At 44.2% G+C, this 27,315-nt stretch overlaps 4 protein-coding genes across 4 annotated transcripts in view; 3 read left to right on the top strand and 1 right to left on the bottom strand.

The window, feature by feature from the left end:
- Positions 1-338: 338 nt before the first annotated feature.
- On the top strand, positions 339-3,996 carry LOC128307031 (cystathionine beta-synthase-like protein). The gene is made up of 6 exons (XM_053044741.1): positions 339-764; positions 2,145-2,251; positions 2,320-3,220; positions 3,308-3,442; positions 3,522-3,712; positions 3,784-3,996. Exons 1-6 carry the CDS (start codon positions 595-597, stop codon positions 3,891-3,893), a joined length of 1,614 nt encoding a protein of 537 aa, XP_052900701.1. The 5' UTR covers positions 339-594; the 3' UTR covers positions 3,894-3,996.
- A 470-nt stretch (positions 3,997-4,466) lies between these two features.
- LOC128307028 (AP-3 complex subunit delta) lies at positions 4,467-11,486 on the top strand. The gene is made up of 10 exons (XM_053044738.1): positions 4,467-5,297; positions 5,481-5,846; positions 5,910-6,179; positions 7,032-7,105; positions 7,921-8,069; positions 8,149-9,389; positions 9,463-9,604; positions 9,682-9,858; positions 10,027-10,156; positions 10,228-11,486. Exons 1-10 carry the CDS (start codon positions 5,202-5,204, stop codon positions 10,826-10,828), a joined length of 3,246 nt encoding a protein of 1,081 aa, XP_052900698.1. The 5' UTR covers positions 4,467-5,201; the 3' UTR covers positions 10,829-11,486.
- Positions 11,487-16,256: 4,770 nt separating this feature from the next.
- LOC128307030 (kinesin-like protein Klp10A) overlaps positions 16,257-27,315 on the bottom strand; it is a 28,119-nt gene continuing 17,060 nt past the window's right edge. The window contains exons 4-10 of the mRNA XM_053044740.1: positions 25,010-25,163; positions 19,544-19,641; positions 18,528-19,054; positions 18,180-18,426; positions 17,435-18,094; positions 17,190-17,364; positions 16,257-16,898 (exon numbers count right to left, since the gene is read on the bottom strand). Coding sequence (XP_052900700.1) covers positions 16,756-16,898; positions 17,190-17,364; positions 17,435-18,094; positions 18,180-18,426; positions 18,528-19,054; positions 19,544-19,641; positions 25,010-25,163 — 2,004 coding nt within the window. The 3' untranslated portion in view covers positions 16,257-16,755. The remainder of the gene's footprint in view (positions 16,899-17,189; positions 17,365-17,434; positions 18,095-18,179; positions 18,427-18,527; positions 19,055-19,543; positions 19,642-25,009; positions 25,164-27,315) is intronic.
- Positions 21,420-22,538, top strand: LOC128307036 (uncharacterized). Its single transcript, XM_053044749.1, has 4 exons — positions 21,420-21,570; positions 21,655-21,793; positions 21,860-22,133; positions 22,221-22,538. Exons 1-4 carry the CDS (start codon positions 21,420-21,422, stop codon positions 22,536-22,538), a joined length of 882 nt encoding a protein of 293 aa, XP_052900709.1.

The raw sequence follows: 27,315 nt of genomic DNA, 5'->3' as shown, positions 1-27,315 counted from the left end.
GGAGTATTGGCGGGAGGGATCGTGTATAGTGCGCCGATCGGTTATCACCTAACCGCAACCACTGCTGCAACCAGCATCAAGACTTCGCTTCCTGGGGCCTTTGCCCAATTGCTGACCGTGGTGATTGTGGTGTTGGTGCCGGGTTGTCCGACTCCAATGGTCCAATTTAAACCTAGCTGTAATGGCGCAAAATCGGCACCGGCACTGTCTGGAAGGATGTGTACGCGGTGGGAAGCATGGCAGAAGGGAGTAACCAATACTGCTGTACGGACAACCGGAACACACCCGTACACGCTCACCGATGTGATGCTGTATGCTGAGGTTTAAAGGCACTTGATCTGCAGAGATTTTCGCCATTTGATTGCTGAACACGGTGCTCGTGTAAAGTGCCTTGATAGCTTTTCCTGCAGCCCATTTGTGTTCCAGCATCCGTACCGTTCGGACGTCCCAGAACAGGGCAATTTCGATCCATTGGACATACCTGCGTGTAGGTGCGTGTGGGAAGAAAAGTAAGAGGTGTGCCAGTGTTGATCGTTTGTTTGGTGTTTGGCTTTGGCGTGCAGTGTGATCACTATCAACCAGCAGAATAGCAGGATGGCAAGCCATCGCAGCTGTCCCATGAATGGGCATCAGGCAGTGAACGCCAAGCAACAGCCCGTCACCGAGGAGGACCCGATGGCGAACTTTATCCGTCCCGATCAACCATCGCGGTGTACCTGGTCTCTGGGAACGACGGAAACTAGCCCGCATCATCATGAACCACTGTAAGCTACCTTGGTGAGGCGGTCATGCTTGACGTTTAGTTATAACTATTCTGCTTTGGCCTATTGGAACTTAAACTTGGTAAAGTACTTATTGGATTCTAGCCTTCTTAAAGGTTCACTAGGCTTTGCTCTAAAAAATAGTCCCAGTTTATATAAATAAATCAATGTCCGCATATATGACGGGTAATGGAAAAAAGACTACACCACAGCACAGAAGAGTGTTTATATAACTGCGCACAACAGCAACATTCAATGTAGACTGACATTGAAAAAAATAATATCTTTCTATACAAAGCAGTGCACCTCAAAAGTTCTGAGCATCAAACGCCCAAGTGTCCCAACCGTCCTACACATTCGGTAACTTTGAATAATTTAGGAAAGGTAACAAAAAACCAAGCAAACTGACATAAGTTATCAGCATTATTTGCGTCCCAAACTACTTCACTGATAACAGGAATTCTGCAGCTCCCCAAAAGGCACCAGAACTAGATGATCATTTACGTCAACTAGCATCGGCAGATAGTGTCCAGCCAATTGAATGTGGCCCTTTCCGGCAAAACGCGCGATACCCGACGGCAGACGATCTCGGGCTATTAGCGAACGAGTTCAACATTCGCCTGTCCGGGGGTCAGGGATCATGGTCAGTTTGTTTCGCTGCGTTGACACGTGGTTTGGAGCGTATTCTGGTATTTCAAAAATTTAGCCTGTTATACACATTTTTCTTAATCAACTCAATTTACAATCGGAGAGTGAAAACACTTTTAATTACGTATTTTTCGTCCAGAAAACACCTCTGATGATGGTGGTTACTGAGATCTTGTTGCACCTGATGTTATTGAGTTAAATTCTCGACGAAACGTAATTCGCGTTGACGTTCAAATTTTACAGCTACATATTATGCAAAACTGCAACTAATACTATTTTTACATGCAAAAACATTCAAAATGCTTAGTGATGCTTGACGTTTTGGGAAATTCTCAGTAAAACCCCTTATCTTGCGCACAAAACCTAGGTCGTTTTGCAACTATAGTTTACATCATACATGATCGGACGAGCACGTGCTAATTTTCGACGCATCTATCGCCCGCGTTCATCTCAGTGTTGGGTTTTGCTCCCCACGAAGATGGGTGTGTATTGTTGCCACGACTAGGTGATAAACCTACCAGACGGTGCTACCGGTGGGTCACTATATGCGCGGGGTCAATCGATGTTTGTTTCCATCTAGACACTGGAGCGTGAAATGTAGTTGATCTGCTCGTGGCGCCCGCTGCTTAGCTCCGAATAATTACCAAGCAGGGTAATTCCTCAATAACAAGTCTACGGATGACCAGAGATCAGTATAGTTTTACCTCCATTTTTTTTGCTATATTCCTTTACAAGCGCTCCTAAGCCGTCAGTGCTGCCTTCGATTCTGGAAGCAGTTGGAGGAACACCGTTGGTGAAACTCAACAAAATTCCCCAATCGTTGGGTTTGAAATGCAATGTTTGTAAGTATGGTCGAGGGATGTAGTCAGTTGGCGGGAATTAACTGGAACTGGAACGGTTTCAATTCTAGACGTCAAATGTGAGTTCCTCAATCCGGGTGGTTCGGTAAAGGATCGCATCGGAGTGCGGATGGTGTTGGAGGCAGAGCGCAAGGGTTTACTGAAGCCTGGCTGTACCATCATTGAGCCGACGTCTGGCAACACTGGGATCGGTTTGGCGATGGCTGCTGCTGCCCGCGGTTACCGCTGTTTGATCGTAATGCCGGAGAAGATGTCCAACGAGAAGGTGGACACGTTGAAGGCGCTCGGTGCTGAGGTGATACGCACACCGACCGAGGCAGCGTTCGACTCGCCGGAAGGTCTTATCGCTGTGTCGCAGCGTCTGCAACGTTCCATCCCGGACTCCGTTATACTTGACCAGTACCGCAACGCCGGCAATCCGCTGGCACATTATGACGGTACGGGTGCCGAGATAGTGGAGCAGCTGGCAGGGCGCGTGGACATGGTTGTCATCGGTACGGGCACCGGTGGTACTATGACCGGCATTGGACGTAAGATTAAGGAGTCTTGTCCAAACTGTCAGGTTATCGCGGCCGATCCAGAAGGTTCCATATTGGCCGAACCGGAAGAACTTAACCAGACGAATGTAAGCTTCTACGAGGTGGAAGGCGTCGGGTACGACTTCCTGCCGACGGTACTCGATCGCACTGTCGTCGACCGGTGGTACAAGTTTAACGACCGTGTAGCACTCCCCCTTGCAAAACGCCTTATCCGGGACGAGGGTTTGCTATGTGGTGGTAGCAGCGGTGGCAACCTGCACGTGGCATTCGAGGCAGCCAAGGAGCTAAAGGAGGGCCAGAACTGTGTGGTGATCCTGCCGGACAATATTCGCAACTATCTGACCAAGTTCGTATCAGACAACTGGATGGAGGCGCGTTACTTCAAGGAGTCGGACAACTGCCATAATCAGAAGTAAGTTTGATAGGGCCGGGACGGGTTTTGCTGATTGACAGGCACGTAACATGGTTGGCTGAGTTTTGCTTCTTTTAATTGCCAAAGGTGGTGGAATGATAAAGTACAAACGTTGCCGATGGAGACGCTCCTAACGGTGCGCGATGATGCGCCTATCAGTGACGCAATTGCAACGATGAAGGAGAACAATCGTACCCATCTGCCTGTTGTTGACGCCACCGGGTAAGTCACACCGCTAATGTCTCGGCATAGAAAGATAGTGAGAGCAGTTTGAACATGTAAAACTCTTCTTCTCCTACAGCGCTATCAAGGGTGTGGTACATCTACCAAACCTTTTGGGCAAACTGCTCAATCGCTTGGCTAAACCTTCCGATCTTGTGCGTCGGGCCATCTTCAAGCAGTACGTTAAGATCGACCACCAAGAGAACGTTGGCCGTGCCTCGCGGATTTTAGAAAAGGATAGCTTTTTGCTCGTAACACGCCAAGAGACGGGTAAGTAAATTTGATTCTTGTCATTACTGAAGCCAGTGAACGTTGCTAATAATATTTTTTTACTTTTTAAGGTGCTGAACCTACCGAACGTCTCGTAGGGGTCCTAACGCAGCGTGTACTGTTTGACTTTGTTGCCGAGCAGGCTGCAACTATTTCTAATGGAAATGGAAATGCAGAGTAATATATTTTTTAAAAATCATTAAATTCGACAATTCGAAACTATTGAACTACTTACATGCGTGTGTATGGCAAATATTTTAGATGGAATATTGTTTCGAGAATCAAAAAATAAAAGTGCATGAACTTTATATGTCGTCATTTTTCAATAACCCGTGCATCCTATCATAAGTTGTTGATTTAAAAATCAATATCTCAGCTTTGCTGTAATTTAAATGTTTTAATGCTGTAAATTAACTGTTTTCAAATACATAATTGAAGTGTAATGAAACGACGTTTCATTTCGTCTACAATTTTCAACATAATCCCGTTTGTAACGGTTCTCGAGCAGTTTTCGACGAAACGCGCTGTCGAGCAGTTTGAAATTTCCCACTTCGATGAGATTTGACAGCTGCTCAAATTAAGGGGAAAAAATCGAGCAGAAACGTCACCCGATTTTGACAGATCATCACTTTTTTTTATTTCGTGCGCTGCTTCACCATGCCCGCGCGGTTCCATTTCTCCTCGTTTGTGTGCTGCTGTTTCTATAGGGCCCCCACCGTATGTTTATCGGTTTAGCAAGCGAGAGGACAAAAAAGTTGGCTCGCTGGTAGCAAAATTTTCTTCCGCCACCAGCGACAGAAACACTTTCCGGAGAAGGTTTCGGTTTTGTTATTTCTCACAACCCCCATAACGAGGAGTTAAGGGTGCCGAAAGTTCTTGGTGCACCAGTTTTTTAATCCACAGCTCAGGCGTAGAGTGACTTGGCAAGTCTTGCTGTATCCGTGGTGCTTTAAAACAGACAGAAACGCATTGGGGTGCATTCCATATCGTGCACCACGTAGACCAAATATATTGTTTTTTTTTTGCTCGGTCAGTTGCTGTGTGCGTGCGTGTTTTGGGACGGGGTTGGAATCTGTTCCAGGCGAGCAAGTTGTTGAAGTTTGTCGGGGGTGGCTTAGGTAAACGAAGGGATGCGTAGTTACGCTAGGTGACCGGAGTAGGATTGTGTGAGCTGGCACCTTTAGCAAAAAAGAAGCGCACTGACAGCGGCTCCCCAGTCTCAGGTCCGCTTGTGGGCCAATGTCAATCGCACCCCGCTGTGGGGTACTCAATAACCAAGCAAACCCATCGCATTCCCGTCCGAAAAGCGAATCAATCAACCGGCACACCTGTCTGTAACACGGGAGTGTGTCTCCCACGCACGAATCAATCAAACGCGATACAGTCGTTTCACCAGCACTTTCGAATCCGCATCCGAAGCCGGCCACAATCAGACTGATCCTTGCTGCTGCCACTGTTCCTTCACGCGACGAAAAGCGCAGCAGGCAAAATGGCGCTGAAAATGGTAAAAGGCAACCTGGAGCGGATGTTTGACAAAAACCTAACCGATCTGGTGCGCGGCATACGTAACAACAAAGATAACGAGGTAAGTGAAGCAGAAAGGATTAGCGCGTTCAACACAGGACTGAGAAGAAAGCGAACGACCATTTGGACAGTCGCGAATGTCGTGCCCTGCACGATGGAGCTACTCGGAAAGGCTCGACCGCGGTTGCGAAATTTGCTGTACCGCGTTGATCGCAGATATTTCATCAGTTCTTACCCATTGCAGGCCAAGTATATCGCACAGTGCATCGAGGAGATCAAGCAGGAGCTGCGACAGGACAATGTCAGCGTCAAGAGCAATGCGGTCGCAAAGCTAACGTATCTGCAGATGTGCGGCTACGATATCTCATGGGCCGGCTTTAACATCATTGAGGTGATGAGCTCGAACCGATTCACCTGCAAGCGGATTGGCTACCTTGCCGCCAGCCAGTGCTTCCATCCGGACAGCGAACTGCTGATGCTAACAACCAACATGATCCGGAAGGATCTGAGCTCCACCAATCAGTACGATGCGGGCGTTGCATTGTCCGGGCTAAGTTGCTTCATCTCAACCGATCTGTCCCGAGATCTGGCCAACGACATCATGACACTGGTAAGCGAAAGGACAACCATGTCCGATTGGCAATGTCTCATCGTCGCATCATTACAATTTCAGATGAGCTCCACCAAACCGTATCTGCGCATGAAGGCGGTGCTGATGATGTACAAAGTGTTCCTCCGGTACCCGGAAGCGCTCCGGCCCGCCTTTCCGAAGCTGAAGGAAAAGCTCGAGGATCCGGACCCGAGCGTGCAGTCCGCGGCGGTAAACGTGATCTGCGAGCTGGCGCGAAAAAACCCGAAAAACTATTTATCACTCGCGCCCATTTTCTTCAAGCTGATGACCACATCGACCAACAACTGGATGTTGATCAAAATTATCAAACTGGTGAGTGCGTACACTCTACGCGTTGTGTTTAATGTGGTTAATTAATATTCTTTGATTCACTAAACCACACTTGATTTACTACATACCGGAAGAGAACCTAAATGGAGGGAAATTTACACGAAAAACTCACCTTTATTTAAAGCGATGGTTTTTTTAACGAATGTTTTCTTCTTCCGTGTCCCAACGACTAGTTTGCCAGCCTGACCGCGATCGAGCCAGCGTTGGGCAAGAAACTGACGCATCCGCTAATCGAGTTAATTTCCAGGTTCGGCTTTCAAAAGCTAGAGTTTTGTGAAGCGCACAAACCCGCTGAAACCCCCAAAATCTCGTAGGATTCATTCGTTTTGTTTTAATGCTCCCCCGCCCCAGCTTCTTTCAAGCTTCTGGCTCTCTTTATCTCTCTATTGCTCCAAATATTCAACATTTACATGCGGCGGAAATACTGGCTAATGGATGCTCCTTTTGTTTTTAAATCATTTTCACGTACTGTTTTTTGCCATTCGTTATCAAAAGTACGGAAACAATACACCAGCTCTCCTGTTGCGAATGGTGTGTGTGGCCGTCTGTATGTGTATGACACGCGTGATCTCTGTTTTACGTTCGGTTCGGTTTGTTTGTTGGTGTTGTTTCGACGATTTTTAGTAACACGGTACAGTAACACTGCTCCCATCATTCTTACAACGCAACAAATAGGGTTACTTTACCATTCCAAACCCATTTCTGATGCTAATTTCCATGTTATCTTTTATTTACATATCTCTACACATTGTGACACAAACAGTTTGATTGTTTTCTTTCCGTTTTACGCTAAAACCGAGTTTCTTTTCTTGTTTCGTTTCTGTTTACTTCCAGTTCGGTGCTTTAACTCCGCTAGAACCCAGATTAGGCAAAAAGCTAATTGAACCGTTGACCAATTTAATCCATAGGCAAGTTTGATACAATGGTTATTGTTTTGTTGTTGGTTATTTCCATATGTGGCTGTCTGTCTGCATACGCCGATTCGTAGAAGCCAATTGAAATGTAATGTTTGTTCCGCTAAATGCTTGTTATTTTTAGACATTGCTACTAGAAATATGCCCTTTATCTTTAGAACATAATGAACACAAAAAATGCTTTCATAAAACAGTATTTTTTAGTAACAGTAATAAGAATCTTAAAGAGTATCTAGAATATCCACTATTTAATTGTTTAATTAATGTAATATACTGCTGAAGATAAATTTCTCTCTTTTAAATTAAAATTTAAAGAATATCGTTGTTCTTAAAGTATTAGCAAACTTAAAAATCAGGCTACGTACACCATCAAGATAATTAGAAGCAATGCCAAATGCGTGATATAAGCTTAATCAAGTGATTTTTCATATCTTAACGTTCGAAAACCATACAGGGTTAGTTGAAAAACTTAAAAAGAGACTACCGTATGTAAAGGAAAGGTTCATATTAGATGTATTACAGATTTAGAAATACAAAAAGGCTAGTATTTTTCATTGTGTTCCTAAAAATAGACCCTGAAATAGTTTTGCAGGGATTGTATAAGGAAGGCAGAATAGAAAAACGTACCTTTTAGTTTGTTATACAAAAAAAAAACAGTAGTAATTTTGCGTAGAGTTTGTAGTGGCTACCAGATAACGCTTGAAACCTTTGTTCTTGTTAGACAAGGGGGAAAACAAACACTCCAAAACATCTGCATGATTCCATCACATATATCGTTTAACCCGTTCTCTTTTGGTACAATCCGACAGCACGTCGGCAATGAGCCTGCTGTACGAGTGCATCAATACCGTGATCGCGGTACTGATAAGCATCAGCAGCGGAATGCCGAATCATAGCGCTTCCATACAGCTGTGCGTCCAGAAGCTTCGTATCCTGATCGAGGACTCGGACCAGAATCGTATGTAGCATGTTTTAAAAATTAGTTTCATAATTCACTGTCTCACTAATGAAACTATTTCCATTTCTGGGTGGTACAGTGAAATATCTCGGCCTGCTAGCAATGTCCAAGATCCTGAAGACCCATCCGAAGAGTGTCCAGACGCACAAGGATCTAATACTGGCCTGTTTGGACGATAAGGACGAATCGATACGATTGCGTGCGCTCGATCTGCTGTACGGCATGGTGTCGAAAAAGAACTTAATGGAAATCGTCCGTCGACTGCTCGGACACATGGAACGTGCCGAAGGGTCCTCGTATCGGGACGAGCTGCTGTACAAGGTGATCGAGATATGCTCGCAGGGTTCGTACCAGTACGTCACCAACTTTGAATGGTACCTAACCGTGCTGGTTGAGCTGATTCTGCTCGAATCAGGCTCGCGGCACGGCCGTCTTATTGCCGCCCAGCTGCTAGACGTGGCGATACGCGTACAGGCAGTGCGTACGTTCGCGGTGAACGAGATGGCAACACTACTGGAGACTTACCCCGTTACTGCGGCACCGAACGGAACGATGCAGGAGGTACTGTATGCGGCCGCCTGGATTGTGGGCGAGTTCGCCACCCATCTGGATGGGCCGGAGCGTACTTTAGGGGTGCTGTTGCAACCGAAACCGGTCGCCGGCCACATCCAGGCGGTGTACGTGCAGAATGCACTGAAACTGTTTGCCCATCTGGTCGGCGAAGCTGTACGTCACCGGGATGCGGCCGCAATCGATTCGTACTGCCAGAAGTTACACGAAGGTCTGCGCAGTTATCTCAGTTCAGCCGACATCGAGGTGCAGGAGCGTGCCAGTTCCGTGTACTTTTTGGTTGCGATGCTGCGGGAGTCGCTCGGTGCGGCTGAACCAACAGTACCGCTAGGTGGGTTACTTGAGCTAGCGCCGGATACACTCGCAAATTCGAACGAGGGCGAAGAAGATATAACATACGGGACGACGAATACTACCTCAGGCTATGCCACGGCCGCATGGGACGAGATCGAGCAGATCGCGTCCGATCTCCAGGGGTTGTTTGCCAGCGAGCTGAACCCGGTCGCACCAAAAGCCCAGCGCAAGGTGCAACTGCCGGAGGAGCTCGATCTCGACGAATGGATCAACCAACCGCCCGAATCGGCGGACGCCAGCAGTGCGGACGGTGGTACGAGCGATGACGACAAATTCCCACTGTTCCTGACGGACGGTGCGGGTCGGGGTGGTGCTGGGGGTGAACGTGAAACAAATGGTGGTGGTGGATCACGTTCCTATAAGCGCATAGAATATACACAGGAAGAGCTTGATAAGGTACGGAGATCTTACAACAAAAACAAGCAATGCTTTATGAAATTGTGAATGTTTCCGATTTCTTTTTATTCAGATGAGACAAGCACGACTGCTGGAACAAACAAACAATCCCAACTATCTGAAACCGGCCAAAAAGAAGACCGACTACCAGCACGACGCTTACGAAGATATACCGATCGCTGAAATTGCACTCGAAGTGCCTCTCCAAATACATTGTACGTTGCTTTTTCTGTTATTATTACTGTAATCTTGCAATAGCCACACACTAACCGTCACTGATTCCATTTACCAGCCACTAAACGTTCGGATAAATATCTCATGGATACGGATCGTTCATCGCGCGTGTTCGTCAAGGGTGGAGGATCGTCACGCAAGGGCAAGGGCGAAAAGACTGGATCGGGCAAAAAATCGAAGCGACATGGCAAGAAAAACAAACGCTACTCGGACGAGTCCGATTCGGAAAGCGATGGTAAGCCGAGGTGTTGCACTGCTTATTTGGCACTATTCAAAGTACCTTAAAGTACAAAAGAAGGTTTGATTTTAGCATGGCGATATGTCAAGAAGATTTATTCAGCACAACACTAGTTTTGAGAGATCCCAGATGAATAATTCGCTATTTGCTTTGTTAATCCTGCAGATCCCAAACCGTTGCACGTCGTGAACACAGTAATCGAGCTGCCGGAAGGTGCAATACTGTCCGACACAGAGGATAAAAACAACGCCGACCCGAACGATCCGCACCGGGCGCTCGACATCGATTTGGATGCGTAAGTACCCTCCTGCCCTACTGCACCACAAACAAACAAACAAATTAAAAACATATTGCTCTTATCCATAGCCCGTTCGATGACGAGTACCCAGCGGAAATGAAGCGAAAATCGGCCAATAACAGCAAACATCACGACGTTATGTTGTTACGGGATGGAGACGGTAATACCAACGCCAAAGCCACTCGCGCCGACCCAACTGAACCGAGCGGGGAGCAATTGACTGTGCCACGGTCCGGTGGTAACCGTTCGTCGTCGAAGCACGCGAAACCGACCGTAAACGAATCTGAACACCGGGAAAAGCAAAAGAAAAAGAAGAAATCAAACGACAAGGAGCGTGTCGCCTCAATGTCGTCAGGTGTGAAAAAGGCGGCGAGCGAAAATGCGGACACAATGATGCTGATGATCGATGAGGAACCAAGCAGAGACGGTGCGGCTAAAGGTGCGAAGGGACGGACGAAACGGGAGAACAAGGACAAGGTGGCCAGACAGGAGGAAAAGGAGGAGGAGGAGGAGGAGGAGGATGCCAAAGGCAAGAAGAAGAAGCACAGCAAAAAATCATCGAAACACCACCATCATCATCATAGCAAGCGGGACGCGGATCGACCGAAGGCGGGCTATGAGGAGATGCTGGCGCAACCGGGCGGCAACGGTAGTAAGGACGCAATTTAATAGTTTTAAATTTTTACTACGTGCAACCGTACTGAAGATGGGTGAATTTCGTTTCGAAGAGATCCCACAGAAAGAAAGGGAGAGAGAGAGAAAGCAAAAAAGGAAAATGTTACAGTTATATCCTTTATGTTGCGTTTACCCAATGTGTGTGTTTGTTTTCGCATTGTTTACGACACACACATACGCACACACAAAACAAAACAGCATCTCCCGTTACCGTATCGTAATATTGTATCTATATGAATGAGCCACACAAGGAACAAAATCCCTTTCTTTGTACGAGAATCGTACAGGAATCGGCGGGATCGAACGATCAAAATACTCGCTACACCATCAACGTTCCCAAGGATTCTTATTAGTTTGCATCATGGCCTGGTATTGAGCGATTCGCACGGTATAGAGATGTGAAAGTTAGGATTATAGATTTGTCCAAGTGTCTAATTATGGTAAGGAATGGAAAGAGCAATTTATTATTCCGCCGAAACGCGTTCCTGGTAAAGACAGTATATAAAAGGAAAAATCCCTCCCCAGTTAGCAAATGTGGTCGTTTGTGGTCCTATCGTCTCATAATTAATATGTTAATACAATATAATTACTATTATTATTGCCATTATGAGATCTGTATTACTAATTAACATAAACAAAATATTCCTTCCAATCTCTGTTCCTTACGAGTTGGTGCTTTTTTTTTTGTTTTGCTTCTTCATCTTGTGTTGTATTTTGCTCTTTAATTAATTTATTAATTTGATTGCAAATCGAACGGTTTGGGGTGTGCGAATGAAACTCCGTGGTTAGTGTGCGTAATGCAAACACTTCAAACTCAATTCTGGCGCGATCTCGCTTATTTTCACCCACATTCAATAACGATCCGATTGTGATTCTGCTGTTTTTTGTCCCTTTTGTCCCCCTTTTAACATGTACGTCCCTTTCTTTAAAAAATAAACACAACATTTGCGCCCTTCAATGCAAGACACATAACGCAAACTGTAATGTAATAATAAAAAAGCTTCGCCTTAACCTACCATCTAATCAAATTTTTCAACGACAGCAAAACATAAACGTTCCACAGCCCTTTAAAAGTGAAACAAAACAAAAAAACGATGGCTGAATAAATGCTTCTCGCGCTTTCGAGGTAAAGACGAGAACGATATGTTATTAAAAGATCATTATTATTATTATACACAGTGAAGGATCAATCCCCTTGGAGACCCAGGGCGGAATTATAAATGGGGCCTCTAATTTTAAAAACAATAAATTGAGACCCTTGAAATGAGGCAAAGCTAAAGGCGCAGTAAGTTGGGGTTCCTGCACTCACTTTGAATCATCATCTTTGGAGAGGGGGCCTATGTATACACCTTTTACTACTACACACATTTTTTGGGGCCTTCAAAACGGCGAGACCCTAGGCGACCACCTACTCCGTCTACCGTTTGATCCGCCGTTGATCCCTTTTCTCAACTCAACCAAGAATCCGAAAATCAAACTATTAAATAAACTTTTAATAAACCCACAAAAACACTATCCACAAAATACTTCATATAAACACGTATGTACGTAAAAGCGTCGCCACCAGCAGATGCTGATCGCACCTCATAATTGCATGCCGTTTTGTACTGAGTATAAAGTTTGCATGAATATACCGACGAGCTGAGCTGTGCCGGTGCCCGACGGACGTGGACACTGTTTGCCTCACCCACATGTTACGGAGCAAACGGACCAGTCCACCTGTTGTGGTACCCTTTGGGGCCCCTTCTAGCATAGGAGACAAGGCCTATGTATACAACAACTACTACTAAAAATTATAGAACAAAAAAAAGATCAATCTTTGTATCTCGAATGCAAGAAAACAAAAACACAAAGGGACAGGAAGAAATTAAAGTTTTTTTTCCTATTTTTTTTAACGTGAAAATGTGTTTAGTTTTTCAGTGAAATATTTATTTTGTTTTGGGAAAAATAAACAAAATTAAATAATATTAAGCAGTGCACTCTTTGCTTTTTAGCGTGTGAGTGTGTGAGAGAGAGTTTATGAAGTTGGTTGCAAATTGGAAATTGCAAATTCTGTTGCAAACTCTTGCACGAATGGGAATGTTTCTTTCATAAGAAAATTTAATCCTTTCAAATCAAATCCTCTTTTATAATTTTTCCACAACATGGCTTCACCGGTAAGTGAATCAAAAGAACGCAAAATAAAAATAAGATTTATACATTTTTATTACTTTTTTGTGTTATGTTAGCCGAGGGGGGGGGGGGGTTGATTTTGTTTAATGTAAAAACAGAACGAAAGCGCAAGAAAGAGACAGTGAGAGTGAGAGGGAGAAACAATTTTACATTTGCTTAAAAGAATTTTTGCTTCTGCTTTTGAGTACTATTCAGAGAGTACGAGCTTGACGAAACAAAATTAAACAGCAAATAAAAACAATAAAAAAGTTAAACGCTGATTTTTGTTTTGTTTTGATTTGTTCACTAGTTAATGTGTTTGCAGTTGTAGTTTTTTTTTTATTGAAATTAATTAATAACTTTCTTCTTTCTTACTTCTTTGTGCCACTATCGGTTGCACCTTTTGGGGGGTATCCATCCCCCATCTCGTTCTCTCTTTCTCTCTTTATGTTCAAGTTAGTTTTGTTTCCTTCTTGCCTTTGCCTCTATTTATCATGTAGTGGTTTTACATTTTCCTTATGCAACTTCACAAAAGAGTCATTCTTCTAACGCTTATTTAAACGCTCTTCTTTTCTATCTATCTATCTACGTTCCATTTTTTCACTTTCACTTTCGCTCTCTCTTTCTCTCGTTGCCTTTTACATATCAAACCTTTTAATCAATGATTGGCTGATATTCGTATCTTCCAGATGATTTTCCAAAAGATCCAAATCTTCTGGCTGTTGTTTTCTTTCGCACCCCTCTTTCGTTTTGTTTCACGCGGCGTTTAAGATTTCCTTCCTGTCACAGACTTTATAAAAATTATCGCATGTTAGTTCTGTTTGAGTTTGTTGTTGCTCGGTTTTGTTTCCTTCTTAACAGCAAATATTACATTCCTTTCGCTTGCATTTGCGGTTTCGTTATAGTTTCGATTCCTGCCTTCTCCAACGGTGTTAATATAATATATAATCTGTCCTATTTGTTTATATTTTCTTGTTGCCTTATATTTGCGGGTACGGTTTTTTATTATTTCAAGTATATCTTCAGCTGCTTTTAAACAACGCTCTGCTGGCGGGGGGATTTTTTTTTAAAGCAAAACATATAACCGTTTCTTTTAGTTGGGGCTTTTTTCTTTTAAATAAACCTACCATGTATCGGTGTGAGTGAGTGTTATACAGTAATCATTAGAATGGTTTGTAGTTTGTTTAGTTGTTTGTTTACACTAAAGAACCACGTTACACTTCAACAAAGTTTTAATGTCTTTTTTCATTCCCTCTTGCTTATTATGCGACCATTACGATAAGAGATAGTATGGAGGGAACATAAGAAACATTACAAAGGAAAAACAAAAACAACAAAACACTCATATACAAAAAGAAAACTATTACGACGAGCTCCAAATGGAGAAAAGCCAACCTTTTTTCGTTCTTATTAATTTAAATAAGAACCACATATTAAAAGCGTTTTTTTTGTCTACTGCACATAAAGAGAGAGCATATTTTACACTGCGTGGCTGTTGTTTGTTGTACAGTCAATACCCGAGTTACGCGGATTTTATAAATTTTACATTTCACGATTTGGTTTGCTGATTTCAAATAATTCTCAAGAAACAAGATGCTTTATTGTAAACATAATATTTAAAAGAAATTTAACCCTAACTGTGGAAATCTCATTTTTTTTAATGTGCTTCGTAACGTGGAAATATGAATTCGATCCCTATATTCGCAGATTTTGCCGAGTAATGACTGTATGTATTTGTGTGTACGTGTGTGTGTCTGGGAGAGAAAAAAGATACTTATCACTTTCGTAATTTTGGAAAATGTTCCATACCGTTATTGGAGTCGCTTTTTGTCTATGCCAGTCTTGTCCAACCCTATATCAATGCACTTGTACGTCCTGCCAGGGTTTGTTGGGTGGCTGCTCCTCGTTCGCTCACTGGCACTGCACAGCTGGGAGCAGGACCACACCATTATCATACTTTGACTTTTGTCTTAAGGGACTTACAGGCCAAACAAAAAAATTGGATTGTGTGATCTAAAAAAACATTTTACTACTCAAACCTCCAACTAATCTCTCCCCGTTCGTTCCCATAGAGATCCAGTCAGTCCCACATACGCGTACAAACATAGTCGCTAGCTTTTCGTAATCACCTGCAGTACGTGAGGCGCGAGCACTCGTAGCGATTGCAACACTCATAATTTCATAATTTGTTTGCCTATATAATGTCTCAAATGTAATGTCATTTTGCTGTCGTGTTTTTCTCTCTCGCTATCCACACTCCTTAACATATCACGTTGATTTGCGCGCTCCGGTACAGAAATTGCTTTCATTAGGACACAGTACAGCATTACTAGTATAACTACGATAATAATAATAATTATATTTATAATAAGTAATAATAATAATACAACAATAGTATAGTGGGGAGTGGGGGATTTGCCATCGTTATTTTGTAGTTACAAATGGCTCTTCCATATCCCATCAGGAGTTTCGTATCTGTGTGTGGTCTGCTTACACCACTGCACGCTTCCTGTAATCCCGTCATATTCCTCCCCGAGGGAACCGGATTTGCTGCTCAGTGGATGCAATCAGTGATGGATGTTTTGTTAAATATTAGTTTGACTGCGGGCCGTCTCTTGAGCCGTGCATCCTTTCCTAGTATCCTTTTGCACTCGTATCAAAACTAACTGCTCCAAACACACTTAAACAAAAATTATTAGCTGATATGAACGATTGTTAAGTCGGGGCTTATCTCTCTCTCACACACACATACTCTCTATCTCTCAAACACACCCTTTTCTAACACGGAGCTATTTCGCTGTCAAAAAGGAATGCCTTCTGTTGGGAGTTGTTAAATGGGAGTAATTAGGAGGTTAGTGCTGAATGCCGCAAAGTTATGTCCCTTAATGTGAACGATTGTTTTGTGAGCGTTTGTGGGTTTTATTTGTTTTGTTTGATAAATTATGTAAAATCGCAATAAAGATTTAATAATACCTATATAGTGCTGGCACCCGGGCACACGCTTGACTCATCGGAAAAAAGTGAAAAACACTTCTGAAAGCAAAACAAAACCGATTACTTCCGTTTTTCCCTTTCTCTTTCTTTTTCCTCTCTCTCTCTCTTTCTCTCTTTCTAATCGGTATGCTAATAAGCATCTCACATGTCTACATAAGGGTATCATCTTTAGTTACGCTGATGATTACCTAATCTCTTGACAATTGTTCAACCAATCGAAGCGCTGTAGGAATGTTCTTCTGCTAGACTTGGTGCCTACATGGTTTGTTTTTGGTTCTCTCTCACTCTCTATGTCTCTCTCTCTCCCTCTCTCTCTCTCTCTCTCTCTCTCTCTCTCTCTCTCTCTCTCTCTCTCCCTCCCATTCAATTACTTGCTATAAGATTCAAAACTCTACCAGGCACCACCGGCGCGTACATTTATTAAACGCTATTAGTGGGAGGGAAGAAAGTGAAGAGGAATCATAGAAGGAAAAAAAATAAAATAAAACATGTCCTGAAAAAAATTCTTTTCAACATCCTGATGCTGCAAGCGCACCGTGTAGCATCTTTACAAAACGAGAAATTTTGAAAATTTACCATCCTCGCTTGTGTTTCATTGGATTCTCTTCACTCACAAGATAATTCGTTTTTCGTTTTTTCGATCGTTTTTTTCCTTGCGAGAGAAACGACTCAAGCAGAGACTATCGCCTGTAGGGGGTTCTGTCATTAGTTGTTTTGCTGTTGAAGTCATTAGTATGGGGTTAAGGCGATCCACCCTTCGGAGTAGTTTGCCGGTTTTACTTGCGATGGCTCAGTTTGGCTGCTTGTGATACCATTTCCTCCTGTGCCAGTTTCGCACGGAACTCGGACATTAGATCCTTGAATGAGTTGGCAACTTCGGCAAGCTGCGTAAACAGCTCCTCTCCGCGCTTACAGTAGGCTATAATTAAATTATAAGGAAAACATATAAGTTCATGATAAAATATTGCTGAGAAAACTCCAAAAGGCTTGATTCGCCAATACTTTGAAGTTTTATGAATCTTTTGACAGTCGATGCCTGATTTGAATGACTCCTCACCAAAGGTTCATATGAATGATCATATATCATATTAAGCACAACACTAGTCCGAACCCATCCGGAGAGAAGTGAAGTTATGGTAGCCATAAATATCAAGCATGGCAAGAACATTCAGTAATTTTACGTTAGCAAATTAAAAAAAATAATTCTTACCATCTTGATCGTAGTCTACCAAGTTCGTGAGGTTGTACAGTTCCATAGTTTCGGGCAAGAACTTTTCCAGAAACTCGTTTACCCGCAGATGATTATCCAGTACCTCTTCTTCCTTCTGCTGCAAATCCGATATGGCCTTATGCTGATTGTACAACTCCATCGTCATTTCGTTTTCCTGATAGAGAAAGGTACAACTCGTTACACTACACCCGTCCAAAACGACTTCACAACCGACAATCACTTACGTTGAGTGAGCGTAACTGTTCGAGATCGTTAAAATTGTGCGCACCGCCATTGGTCGGTTCGTCACCTTCGATCAGATCCTCTTCCGGATCGACTCGCTCGTCCGGATCGATAACGGCCAGCTCCTTCACGCGGTAGGCATACCGGAGCGTATTCAGCGTGTGTTCGCACGACGTCATCCCTGGCGCAATCATCGCAATCATGCACGTGCGAATGTTTTTGCCGATGAATGAATCGCGCAGCACCTTCGTCAGGACGCTGCCACGGTACGGCAGATGCTTTTTGCGCCCGAGCGCCCGAATGCACTCCTTCAGCGACAGCAGCGATTTGTTAATTTCCGAACTTTCCGAGCGCGTGCGTCTGTCTTCGGACACGGTATCCGCGCCACGCTCATTGCCCGCTAGATCGATGAAGGAAAATTTGCCGTGCACCTTGGCGCTACCCTTCACGCGAAGCGTGAGCGAGAAGATGGCGTGCGAACGGGACGAGTTCGAGTTGGCTGCGGTTTGGCCGGATGTTCGCAGGTTGCTGCCACTGCTGATGATGGCCTGTACCTCGTCGACCGAGTAAACTTCCTTCTCCGATAGGCCAACCACCTGTACTTTTTTCTTGCCATCCTCCAGTACGCGCGCCTTGTTCTTGTTCGACAGGAGATCAAACACCTGGAAAAAGGCGGGAAAAAAAAGGAAAAGCCACATTGGTTAGTATGGTTTGTCATTAGCCGAACAGTCCATTTCGGACACGTACATTGCCGCAATAGATCTCGTAGAAGCTTGCCGACACGACAAGATTGTTCGACCTGTACTTAGGGCTTTGCAGTAGCTCGAAGATGTCCCGGGTTGCTAGCGCATAGATGCCGTTCTTGCTGTCCTGGGTGCGCCCGTTAAATGTGCCACCCATCGTATGCGTCTTGCCAGAACCAGTCTGACCGTACGCAAAACAGGTTGCCATCGCGCCCTCGAACACAGCCTGTACTAATGGTTTTGCCGCGTACCTAAGGATGAAATTAAAACCCAAATATATTTCAAAAAAACATCCTTTTTCCTTACACATTACACATTGCAGAGTGCGATATGAGCGCGCGAGTACACCTACATATAAACCATCTCGTTCGAGCACGTTTCGTCGAACGTATAATCGAACCGGAACTTCTGATTGTCGAGGTACTTCGTAAGATCGACCTTCGCTTTTGGTTCGTGCACGATCAGCGTGTTCTTGTTCGGTATGCACACCACGTCTACCTCCTTGCGCGTCATCTCCTTCTGGTTGAGCGGTCGCTTCCGCACGCACACCGTTATCTGATGGACGTCGACTGGTTGGCCCTCGACCAGCGGACGGAAGTCGATCGTGTTCTGGTACTCCCGAATCATGTTGATAAACTCCCAGTTTGGGTTACCACCGTCCTGACTCATCAGCGCATTCTTCTTTTCGCGTATCTCCTTAAACTTGTCGCGCTGCTTGATGCGGTTCTCCTCCATCATGCCGACCGTCACGACGCAGGATGACTTACGCGGTATCGAACCGGCCACCGCATTGTTCGCGTTCAGCTGGGCTGCTGCTGGTGCGGCCGCCTGCTGTTGTTGCTGTTGGGTGTTGCTGCTGATAGACATTTTTCCCAGTGCCTGCAAGGAGTAAAGTAGTAGATAAATATTTCAGATAAATATAAATAAATAATAAAATATTGATAATAATTGAAGTTGAACCCTCGGGTTTAGTTAGCGATTCCCTATTGAATTGTTTGTTTCCAAATATGACAAACGACCGTAAGATAATCTAGCATAACAATGTTCAATTTGTTCGGATATCGTAAAGTTCCGATAGTTTATATCCGGCAGATACGAAGCGACACACTATGTGTAACTTCTTCGCTTCGCGGTGTTGCCTGCCTGACCGGTTTACAAATACTTTTACCGGACAAAAAAGAAATACTTTTTTTACGGTTTACCGGATACAAATTAGCTGATAACCCTATCTATTTTTTATCTTGTTTTGCGCCCCACTGCTACTATTCACGGTTCTCAACATTGCGAGGGGAGAGAACTCGTATGAAAAAAAAAAACGATAAAATTAGTCTATTTCTTCAATGCATACGATATTGCAATCATAAGTACCTTTGGCTGTGTTCTGGATTCCGTTGGTTGTTCGGCTGTTCGGTTGTTGACTATTGTAGCACGTGCGTTGTGATTGCTGTTGGTAATGTTCCGTGTGGCTGAAAGAGCGTAATAGGTAACTTTAATATTAATAAATTCTTAGTATATGGGTTTCGGGTTAGCTTAGGTAGTAATGATTGTAAAGCCCGAGTGACTTAACGATGTCATCGAATCGTATGGTGTTTAGAATAATTTTAGCCTAACAACACCGAGTACAACGAAGAGATTTCAAGACGATTGAAGCACCTCATATCTCAACAAGATTTCGACCATGACCGCATGTGCATCTGAGTCAGCCCTAACAGTTAGTATGTGGAGGAGCTTGTTCTACAATAAAATTGAGGTTACACCAATACGGGAAAAAATATTCCTGGAAGCGGGAATACTTTTTACCGTAATACAATAACCTTACGAGATAGGACTGGATTTTCTTCGTCCGTTGCAACGAGTGACCCAGTATTCGTGAAGATTAAAACCCAGCTCAGAACACGGTCTGCACAACTGATCGAAACATTACTACTTCCCGATCCACCCACACCCAACTTGAAAGGGCAAAATATAAACGGGTTTCAACGAGACGGTGGTGGTGAAGAAAACTTGAGACAGCCTGAATATATCTGTCCAATATTTCCCGGTAGAAGACAGGAGAATGTTAAACACACGCAATAAATCTAACGGATCCGAACGGAGCATATATCAATTCCCCACCCTTTGGCGATGGGTCCCCGGATAAAACGTGCGTTCAGACATTAGGAAGCCGGTCCAAAACAAAGACAACGCGTTCAACAATAACAAAAATACAGCTGATTAGCGGGTTTCCTTGCATCGCAACAGCTTCGTGAATGGTAGGTATCTTTAGATCAATGCGTGTGTCTCCAGGCTTTAGTGCTTTCGCCCCGTTTTATTGGAGCCCTACATTTCGATTGGACCACCCACTTCCCTGCGTTCATCCGCTTTTGGATAAATCGGGGAAGAAAAAAAGGCTGCATTAGCAAAACACAAAATAGAAACCTAGCTTTCTACCCCCAAGAGTTCGAGAGAGCTGACGGTTGGTGCACAACATGCTGGATGTCACAAACAAAATCAAGAACAACTCGGGAAGCAGCAGCTTTACATAGGGACAAGTATTCGCCAGGGCAAGGTAGACATTCTAGAGTTGCGCATACACACTCCCGAAATCCCGAAAGCGGCGTAACATCTATACGTAAAAAAACAAAAAAAAAACGAACCCATTTTTCGATCCCTTCGATGCCAAATAACCGTTACACGCGCGGGGTGTAGTTTCGAAAGAGAACCGAAAACAGAATCCACACGGCAAGATTTCCTCCGCAGGACAAGTGAAAGAAGAGTAGCAAACGAGCATATCGGGAACAATAGAGGTTTTGGGCCGCGGGTTGGGTGTTGTGGGGCATTCAACCCGACAGGCAAACCAGTTTCAAAAATTCAGTTCAGCGCCACTTTCTTCATCGTGGCACGGCTCGGGGACACGACTTTAGCAACGGACGACACACACCAAACGAAAACAAAAAAGGTATAAATGATAGTGGAAAACTGATTCCGAGCGTCAGAATATCGACGAACCGCAAGACAACCGGTAAGATCTCGTGGCCGCTGTGTTGGTACACCGCGGGCGGCAAAAACAGGAAGTGTTTAAAGTTCGGAGTTCGAATATAGGTGAAGTAGTTAGTAGGTCAGATCGGGGTTTTGGTGTGCCCGGTACGAAGAAGCTGACGTAGGTGTGATTGTTCCGTTTGATTGCGAGTGTTGTTGGCATCTGTTTGCCGGTGTATATATACGTGACAAGGGTTATTAGAATCCCGAGCACTTGGCACCTAAAATGAAACGTCCAGCAGTTGAGACTGTGTCGGCGATTCTGCTGCTGTTAGTGGTGGGCCAGGTCGCTACGGAGGCCGATCCAGAAACGCAGGGTCAAACGGTTAGCGTACCACCGGCCATGCCGAGTCCCACCGAGCCCCTCCCTTTCGATGGTAAGTCGAAGCAGCGGTCGTAGTGGTGGTCGGTCGTAGTCAGTGTTACCTCGTATAAACCCCAACCTCTCTGACACCACACAGAACCCACAGTGGAACGGTTCTTCACCGCCGTCAAGAGTCAGCTACGGTGCGGATATCCGATGTTTGGTGTACCTTCGCTGGTACCGTTGAAGCTAAGCTACACCCTTAAGACGTCGTTCGATCTGCTTTCGTTGAAGAAGTAAGCCACTATCGCCGCTATGGCTGCATTGCCACATTGTCACAACTAAATCACTCTCAATTGCAGAATCAGCGTGGTGGCATCCAACTTTACCGTGCACGGGCTTAACGAGTTTAGCTGGGATCCGTCTCGGACACGGTTTACCCGCACGTCTGCCACCGTGCCACTTTCCTTTCCGAATGTGACCGCATTCGCTCACACTTCACTGAACGGTGCAAACGGTACGTCCTTCCTGGAGCTGCGCAACATCACTGTACGTCTGGATGCACAGTACGAGGAAAAGGACGATCTGCTCTACGTGACCGAACTGAGCGGTTCGGTGCTCCTCGAAGATGCGAAGGTAATAGCAACACTTAGAAAACGCTCCCACAACACCTACATTCCCATCTTTATCATGCACCACTTTGTGTACGTCCTCTCGTGCTAGGTTAAGATTGCTTCACTCTTCCCCAAGAGTGCCAAGCTGAGCAAGATCTGGAACAAAGCGATCGGCAAATCGTTACCCATACTGGTGGAGCTGTTCAATGCTGGCAAGCTGAAGATCGAGTATCTGAGCCGGTTGCTGAGCGGTGCCAAGTTTTACGCGATGAACACGATCAACAATGCGCTCAACTCGCACAGCCTCAACTTTGACCGGTTGGTCACAAGTATGGTGAAGTTCGCGGACGGTACATCGGATTCGCTGCAGTGTGACGGTAATGCACCGATGACCGGTGATGAGATTGTCGGTTGGCTACGGGCTTAATGCAAAAACAAAGCACACACCACAAAGAAGCTGAGCAAAGCCGCACCACTATTCACCACTGTTCCACGCACGCGGAATCACATTAGACGCTAAGGAATGCCCATTTGTGAAGTGACCGATTTACGCCCACAGACGCGATTTATTATGGCAAACCCGGGCAAACGGTTTGGGGACTAATAAAGCATTTACAGTTAACAAATACGGACCTCCACGGCACATCGAATCTCAAAACTTCAAAGCGCAAAACAATCAATCTTTGACAGCACTTTCCTTTGCACATCCTTCAACCACACGCACACAGCTGAGCGCATTGCATGATAGCGTTAAAGTATGCAACACCCAGCATGTATTGCGGTGTACCGTCCGAATACGTCCGAATTGCTCAACGCATACATGAACAAGCAATAGTTCAATTGTCAAAATGGCTGATCTGGCCTTTAACTGGGTTGTGGGTTCTAATCTCACTCTCTTCAGGCCGCGCAGCATTTAAACACTCTTCACTTCAAATCCTTTCTTCTCTTTTGGTGTGTGGGGGGTAAGTATTATCTTTTTGCACAAATCGCAATTATTTCCACTGATAGAAACTTTTGGGAAAGGATTGCGGCATTACCTGCAACTTTATACCTTCACATGTTGTTTACATCAGCAAGGTTTGGAGTGCACTATTCAACACTGTATAATATCCCTGAAATTGCTGTTCCACTATTCACGATTGACTGTTTCTCTACACCTTCTTTCTGCTTCTTTTAGCACATGGCCCAATCTCAGAAGGTCCAATATCGGAGCTATATTTATTCACAGCAAAACACCACCATATGGAACATTGCACAACGCTGAACTTCACAAACGGTCTGGCGAGAAAAAAAAAACGCTCGAGAAAAACGGTTGTACCACAGCATAAATGAAGTGTTATAATTCAAAAGCTAGCCGGAAAATAGGTTGCTTCCCTTCGCTGGGCTAGTGTGTTAGTCGTATACAAATCGATCACAATGAAGTCGCGCCATCGCTGGCTGGCCACTTTCCTATGACTCAACGCGGTTTATCTACGTATCTTCCACCCTTTCGCCCACCGATCGAAGGACACAGACACATGCATCATCAATTTCCGAACCCTTCCACCGCGACCGCTACAACGCTAGCTTACCACCCCCCCTAAAACCGTTGGTGAACCACATGCACCCGAGGCAAGCAAACGTATGTCAGGATAATGATTTTTAACACCAACCGAACGGGGATTGTGTCCTCTGCACTAGTCGACGATTCTGCAACTACTGGCAGCTGTGTGTGGTTAACGTTCTGAATGGGCCACCCTCCTCCCCGCGAAACAACACGGCGTTGGTGGAGAGGGCCCCGCCGCATGAAGGAGATATATGCTCGGGGTGTGGGTAACAACGCGACCATGAAGCAATTTCCTTATCCTGCTTCCCCATTATCCGCCCTCGTACGCAGAGGACGCGAGACCCAACCGTTCGATTTAATCGTTCTTGTTCGGTGGGTTCCCCTTTTCTTTTATTTAATTCGGTCACAGGACGAGTCAGAGTTTTTATGCCTTGGTGTCTGTGTGCGTGACCGGAAGGACCACGCAAGGAGAGGGGGCTCACGGTTTTTTTTTTCCCAAGTCATTTGTGTTTTATCCTTTCACACGGTGTTATTGGGGGTAAACCAGAACCGATTGACATCCTGTACTGAACTCTAGGGAAAACTCTCGCTCTCTCTCTCTCCGCTCTCACAAACATGGTCAATAGAAACTGCAACAAAAAGGATTTTTTTGCGCGTCAACATAAAAAGCTTTGTGGGTATGATGATTGAAAAGAAAGAACCTAGTTCACTAATTATTATTACTCTCACCCTGAACACACACCCACACGTATAGAGGTCGTGGGAATCATATGTGAGGTGTTTTGTGTGCATGCCCTGTCGCGAACGGAAAATGGATAAAAATGTGCAACGGCGGTAATTACTAAGGTAGAGTTCCCTAGCCGCTACACCGTAACACTACCTTGTGTCATTAGTATTTCAATGACCTTTCCCTTGGACATAGGCTTTACAACTATCCCGATAGCGTTATGATGATGACCACGACCATACGTCTTTAGCTACCGCATATACAACGAAATAAATATTTTACTTTGTTCGCAACCTTGTACTTTAAATTTGTTTGGTTTGAAAAAGTCGTTCCATGATCGAATACTATCGCCGATCGTGCGATGCTGGGTGTTTTTTTAAGATCATGAAGCATCTTTTCGTTAGTAAGAGATACGACTATTTCTATCCTTCGTAACTTCGTACTATGTCCTTCGTATTTCGTATGAACAACCGAATTTCAGTTCCTGGCACTAACCTATTGCGAAACACAGCTTCAACACATATCACGTTCTTAGGAGGTAAGGATGAAATATGGCATCAAACACAGCGTTGTTTCAATTACTATTGCTAAGCGGATGCAGAGATACAAAGCGAGCGGTATTTACCATTGGTTGTACGCCCGGTTCCGGACTGCTCCGGACGGTTCGACTGTCCCGTGACGACGGTGGCCCGATTGTATGCCGACGGTACTCCAGATTTGCCCGATTCGGCACGTTGCATTAATATATTATTGTAGCGTATTATTGCTTGTGTCGGATTCTGCGATATAAATGAAATCAGCCATTTGATGGAAGATCGTTGATCGTTTGTTGTGTTGCATGCCAAAGCAACGTTTGAGGTTTGTATCCATACGTTCGACGGAGGCGAGATGAAAAGAAAACGAAAAGAACAGATTAGAAAAATGTGTAATGAACAATTTTATATAATTTTTGCTGCAAAACAATAAAACATTTCAAACATTACTGAAAACACTTAAAAAAGTAACAAAAGCGATGAAAATCCCGCTGGGTGTGTTGTGTGCTTTGCAGGTGTTTCAAATACAAAAAAGAAAGAAACCATGAACTAATAAAACAGTAGTCGGGTGCATAGAATACTTAAATAGATGACAGCAAAGGGGAAAAAGCTGCAACAGAAAAATGAAACCACATTCTAATTAACCACCCTAACCCATTGGAAATAAATAAACAAAAAAAAAACTCTCATTCAAACTTCTACAAATAACGAGAAACTAGAAACAGCACAAAACTCAACTTTACTGTAAATATCATTTTTAATCACATCACCACGGAAAATGGGCGAACGTCACCAATTAGGGCAACATTGATTTATGTTCTTCTTCCCCAATAAACTATCAGAAAATTATGACTTTACAAACACTTTATATTAATATTTTGTAGTTGTGTCCTTTAAGTCATAAATTATCATAAAAAAAGACGACAAATTGTATTACGAAATGTCGATAAAATGGTGTAATGGGTTAATAAACTTTAAGATTATAATAAAAACCAACTTCAAACTTGTTTCTTTAAAAACAGTAAGCAAAACAAAATAAATAAAGTAAAGAATAAAGTGGCCGGAAGTGATAACGGAAGCAGGTTACAAGTGCGCGCACACAGAAGGGTAGAAGCGTTGTGTTTGGAGAGTGCACATCACACAAGTCGGCCAGGCGTGTGCATTAAAGATACCGAAAGATGGAAAAAAGATACAACGTGGATGCAACTAGGTGGAATGTTCTTGAGCTTTTAGTATGATTTTGCTAAGCCGCCTACCGTTTGTTCTGGCTGGGAATCCTCTTCGTCCTCGACGGAACTCGAACGCTAGCGGGGTGAATGGGTATGGTTTTGTTGGTAAATTAAGGGTAAAGGTTAGTTTGAATTTGTTTGCAGGGTGGAATGTTTGTTTTTTTAATGACGAAATTAAACAAAACAACAATTGAGATGATATTGCACGAAACATGGAACAAATAAGACGTTTTATAGGGAGTTATAACGAGCGGCATTGAGATGAAATTAAAAACATGGATAAAGAGAAAGCGAGAAGGAGATAGAAACAGGAATATTATAAAGCATGTTAAAATATAACCGCCATCATATAAGGTCTTTATTAGACTAGAGATAGCTGAAATATTGCTGGAGCAAAACTCAAAGTTTCTATGTTCTAACATTGTAAAGGAGATCTACTACACTACTAGGTCATGATGCCTGGGCCCTATTTCTAGCTTATTAGACTTATTTTAACCACGTAGCCAGATAGTCAAAAGTCCTTGCTACGGGGAGAGGATTGGTTCGGATCCGATTTTGGTCCGGTCCGTACGTGTGAAGACCGGCGCCGCTATCATCATGTCGGCCCGGTGGCCCCATCCTTTAGCCCAGGTTAGCCCTATCCCGGTAAAACCTTTAACCCAACCTTGAGATATCTAAGTACTTCACCAGCCTTTTCTCGACCTACTACCTTGATCGGACGCTTTTCACCATCATCATCATCTTCCGCGATATCCCTCGGCGATGCATCCCCAACCATTCGACCGTTACGATCGTTGTTATTAATGTCTTTTCGCTTAATTCGTGGAATTCGACGCGCCAGCCGGGTAGCCAACGGTTGTCCAGGATCATGAAGGTTGATCTCAAAGTATATTGGGAACATTCTGAAACACTGCACAACACAAACTGCCGTTGGTTTGTGCTTTACTTTCTACACGATGGGTTGACGAGTGTTACACAGTTGTGCCACTTGGAGTTCTTCCAGACATTCAAGGCTCAGCAGAATATATCAGATCTTGATACCGAGGTAAATAGATATTTAGAGTTCACAACAGGGGGGTGATACTTAAAAAAAAACACACACATGCGTCCACTCGCTTCCGTATTCGGCGGATTACTGGCGGTTGCTCCTTAAGGGATGTATACCTCTA

The sequence above is a fragment of the Anopheles moucheti genome, chromosome X (genome assembly GCF_943734755.1).
Source record: "Anopheles moucheti chromosome X, idAnoMoucSN_F20_07, whole genome shotgun sequence".
NCBI classification, from domain to species: Eukaryota; Metazoa; Arthropoda; class Insecta; order Diptera; family Culicidae; genus Anopheles; species Anopheles moucheti.
Note: the sequence above shows the minus strand (reverse complement) of the source record. Positions and strands in the feature narration are given on the sequence as shown.

Excerpts from the sequence above, each read along its gene's own strand:
- LOC128307036 (XM_053044749.1), top strand. The coding sequence starts at position 21,420 with ATGAAACGTCCAGCAGTTGAGACTGTGTCGGCGATTCTGCTGCTGTTA. Across the intron at positions 21,794-21,859 it reads GATCTGCTTTCGTTGAAGAA|AATCAGCGTGGTGGCATCCA; the intron begins GTAAGCCACTAT and ends TCTCAATTGCAG. Across the intron at positions 22,134-22,220 it reads TGCTCCTCGAAGATGCGAAG|GTTAAGATTGCTTCACTCTT; the intron begins GTAATAGCAACA and ends CTCTCGTGCTAG.
- LOC128307031 (XM_053044741.1), top strand. The coding sequence starts at position 595 with ATGGCAAGCCATCGCAGCTGTCCCATGAATGGGCATCAGGCAGTGAAC. Across the intron at positions 2,252-2,319 it reads GGGTTTGAAATGCAATGTTT|ACGTCAAATGTGAGTTCCTC; the intron begins GTAAGTATGGTC and ends TTTCAATTCTAG. Across the intron at positions 3,443-3,521 it reads CCTGTTGTTGACGCCACCGG|CGCTATCAAGGGTGTGGTAC; the intron begins GTAAGTCACACC and ends CTTCTCCTACAG.
- LOC128307028 (XM_053044738.1), top strand. The coding sequence starts at position 5,202 with ATGGCGCTGAAAATGGTAAAAGGCAACCTGGAGCGGATGTTTGACAAA. Across the intron at positions 5,847-5,909 it reads CCAACGACATCATGACACTG|ATGAGCTCCACCAAACCGTA; the intron begins GTAAGCGAAAGG and ends TTACAATTTCAG. Across the intron at positions 7,106-7,920 it reads TTGACCAATTTAATCCATAG|CACGTCGGCAATGAGCCTGC; the intron begins GCAAGTTTGATA and ends ACAATCCGACAG.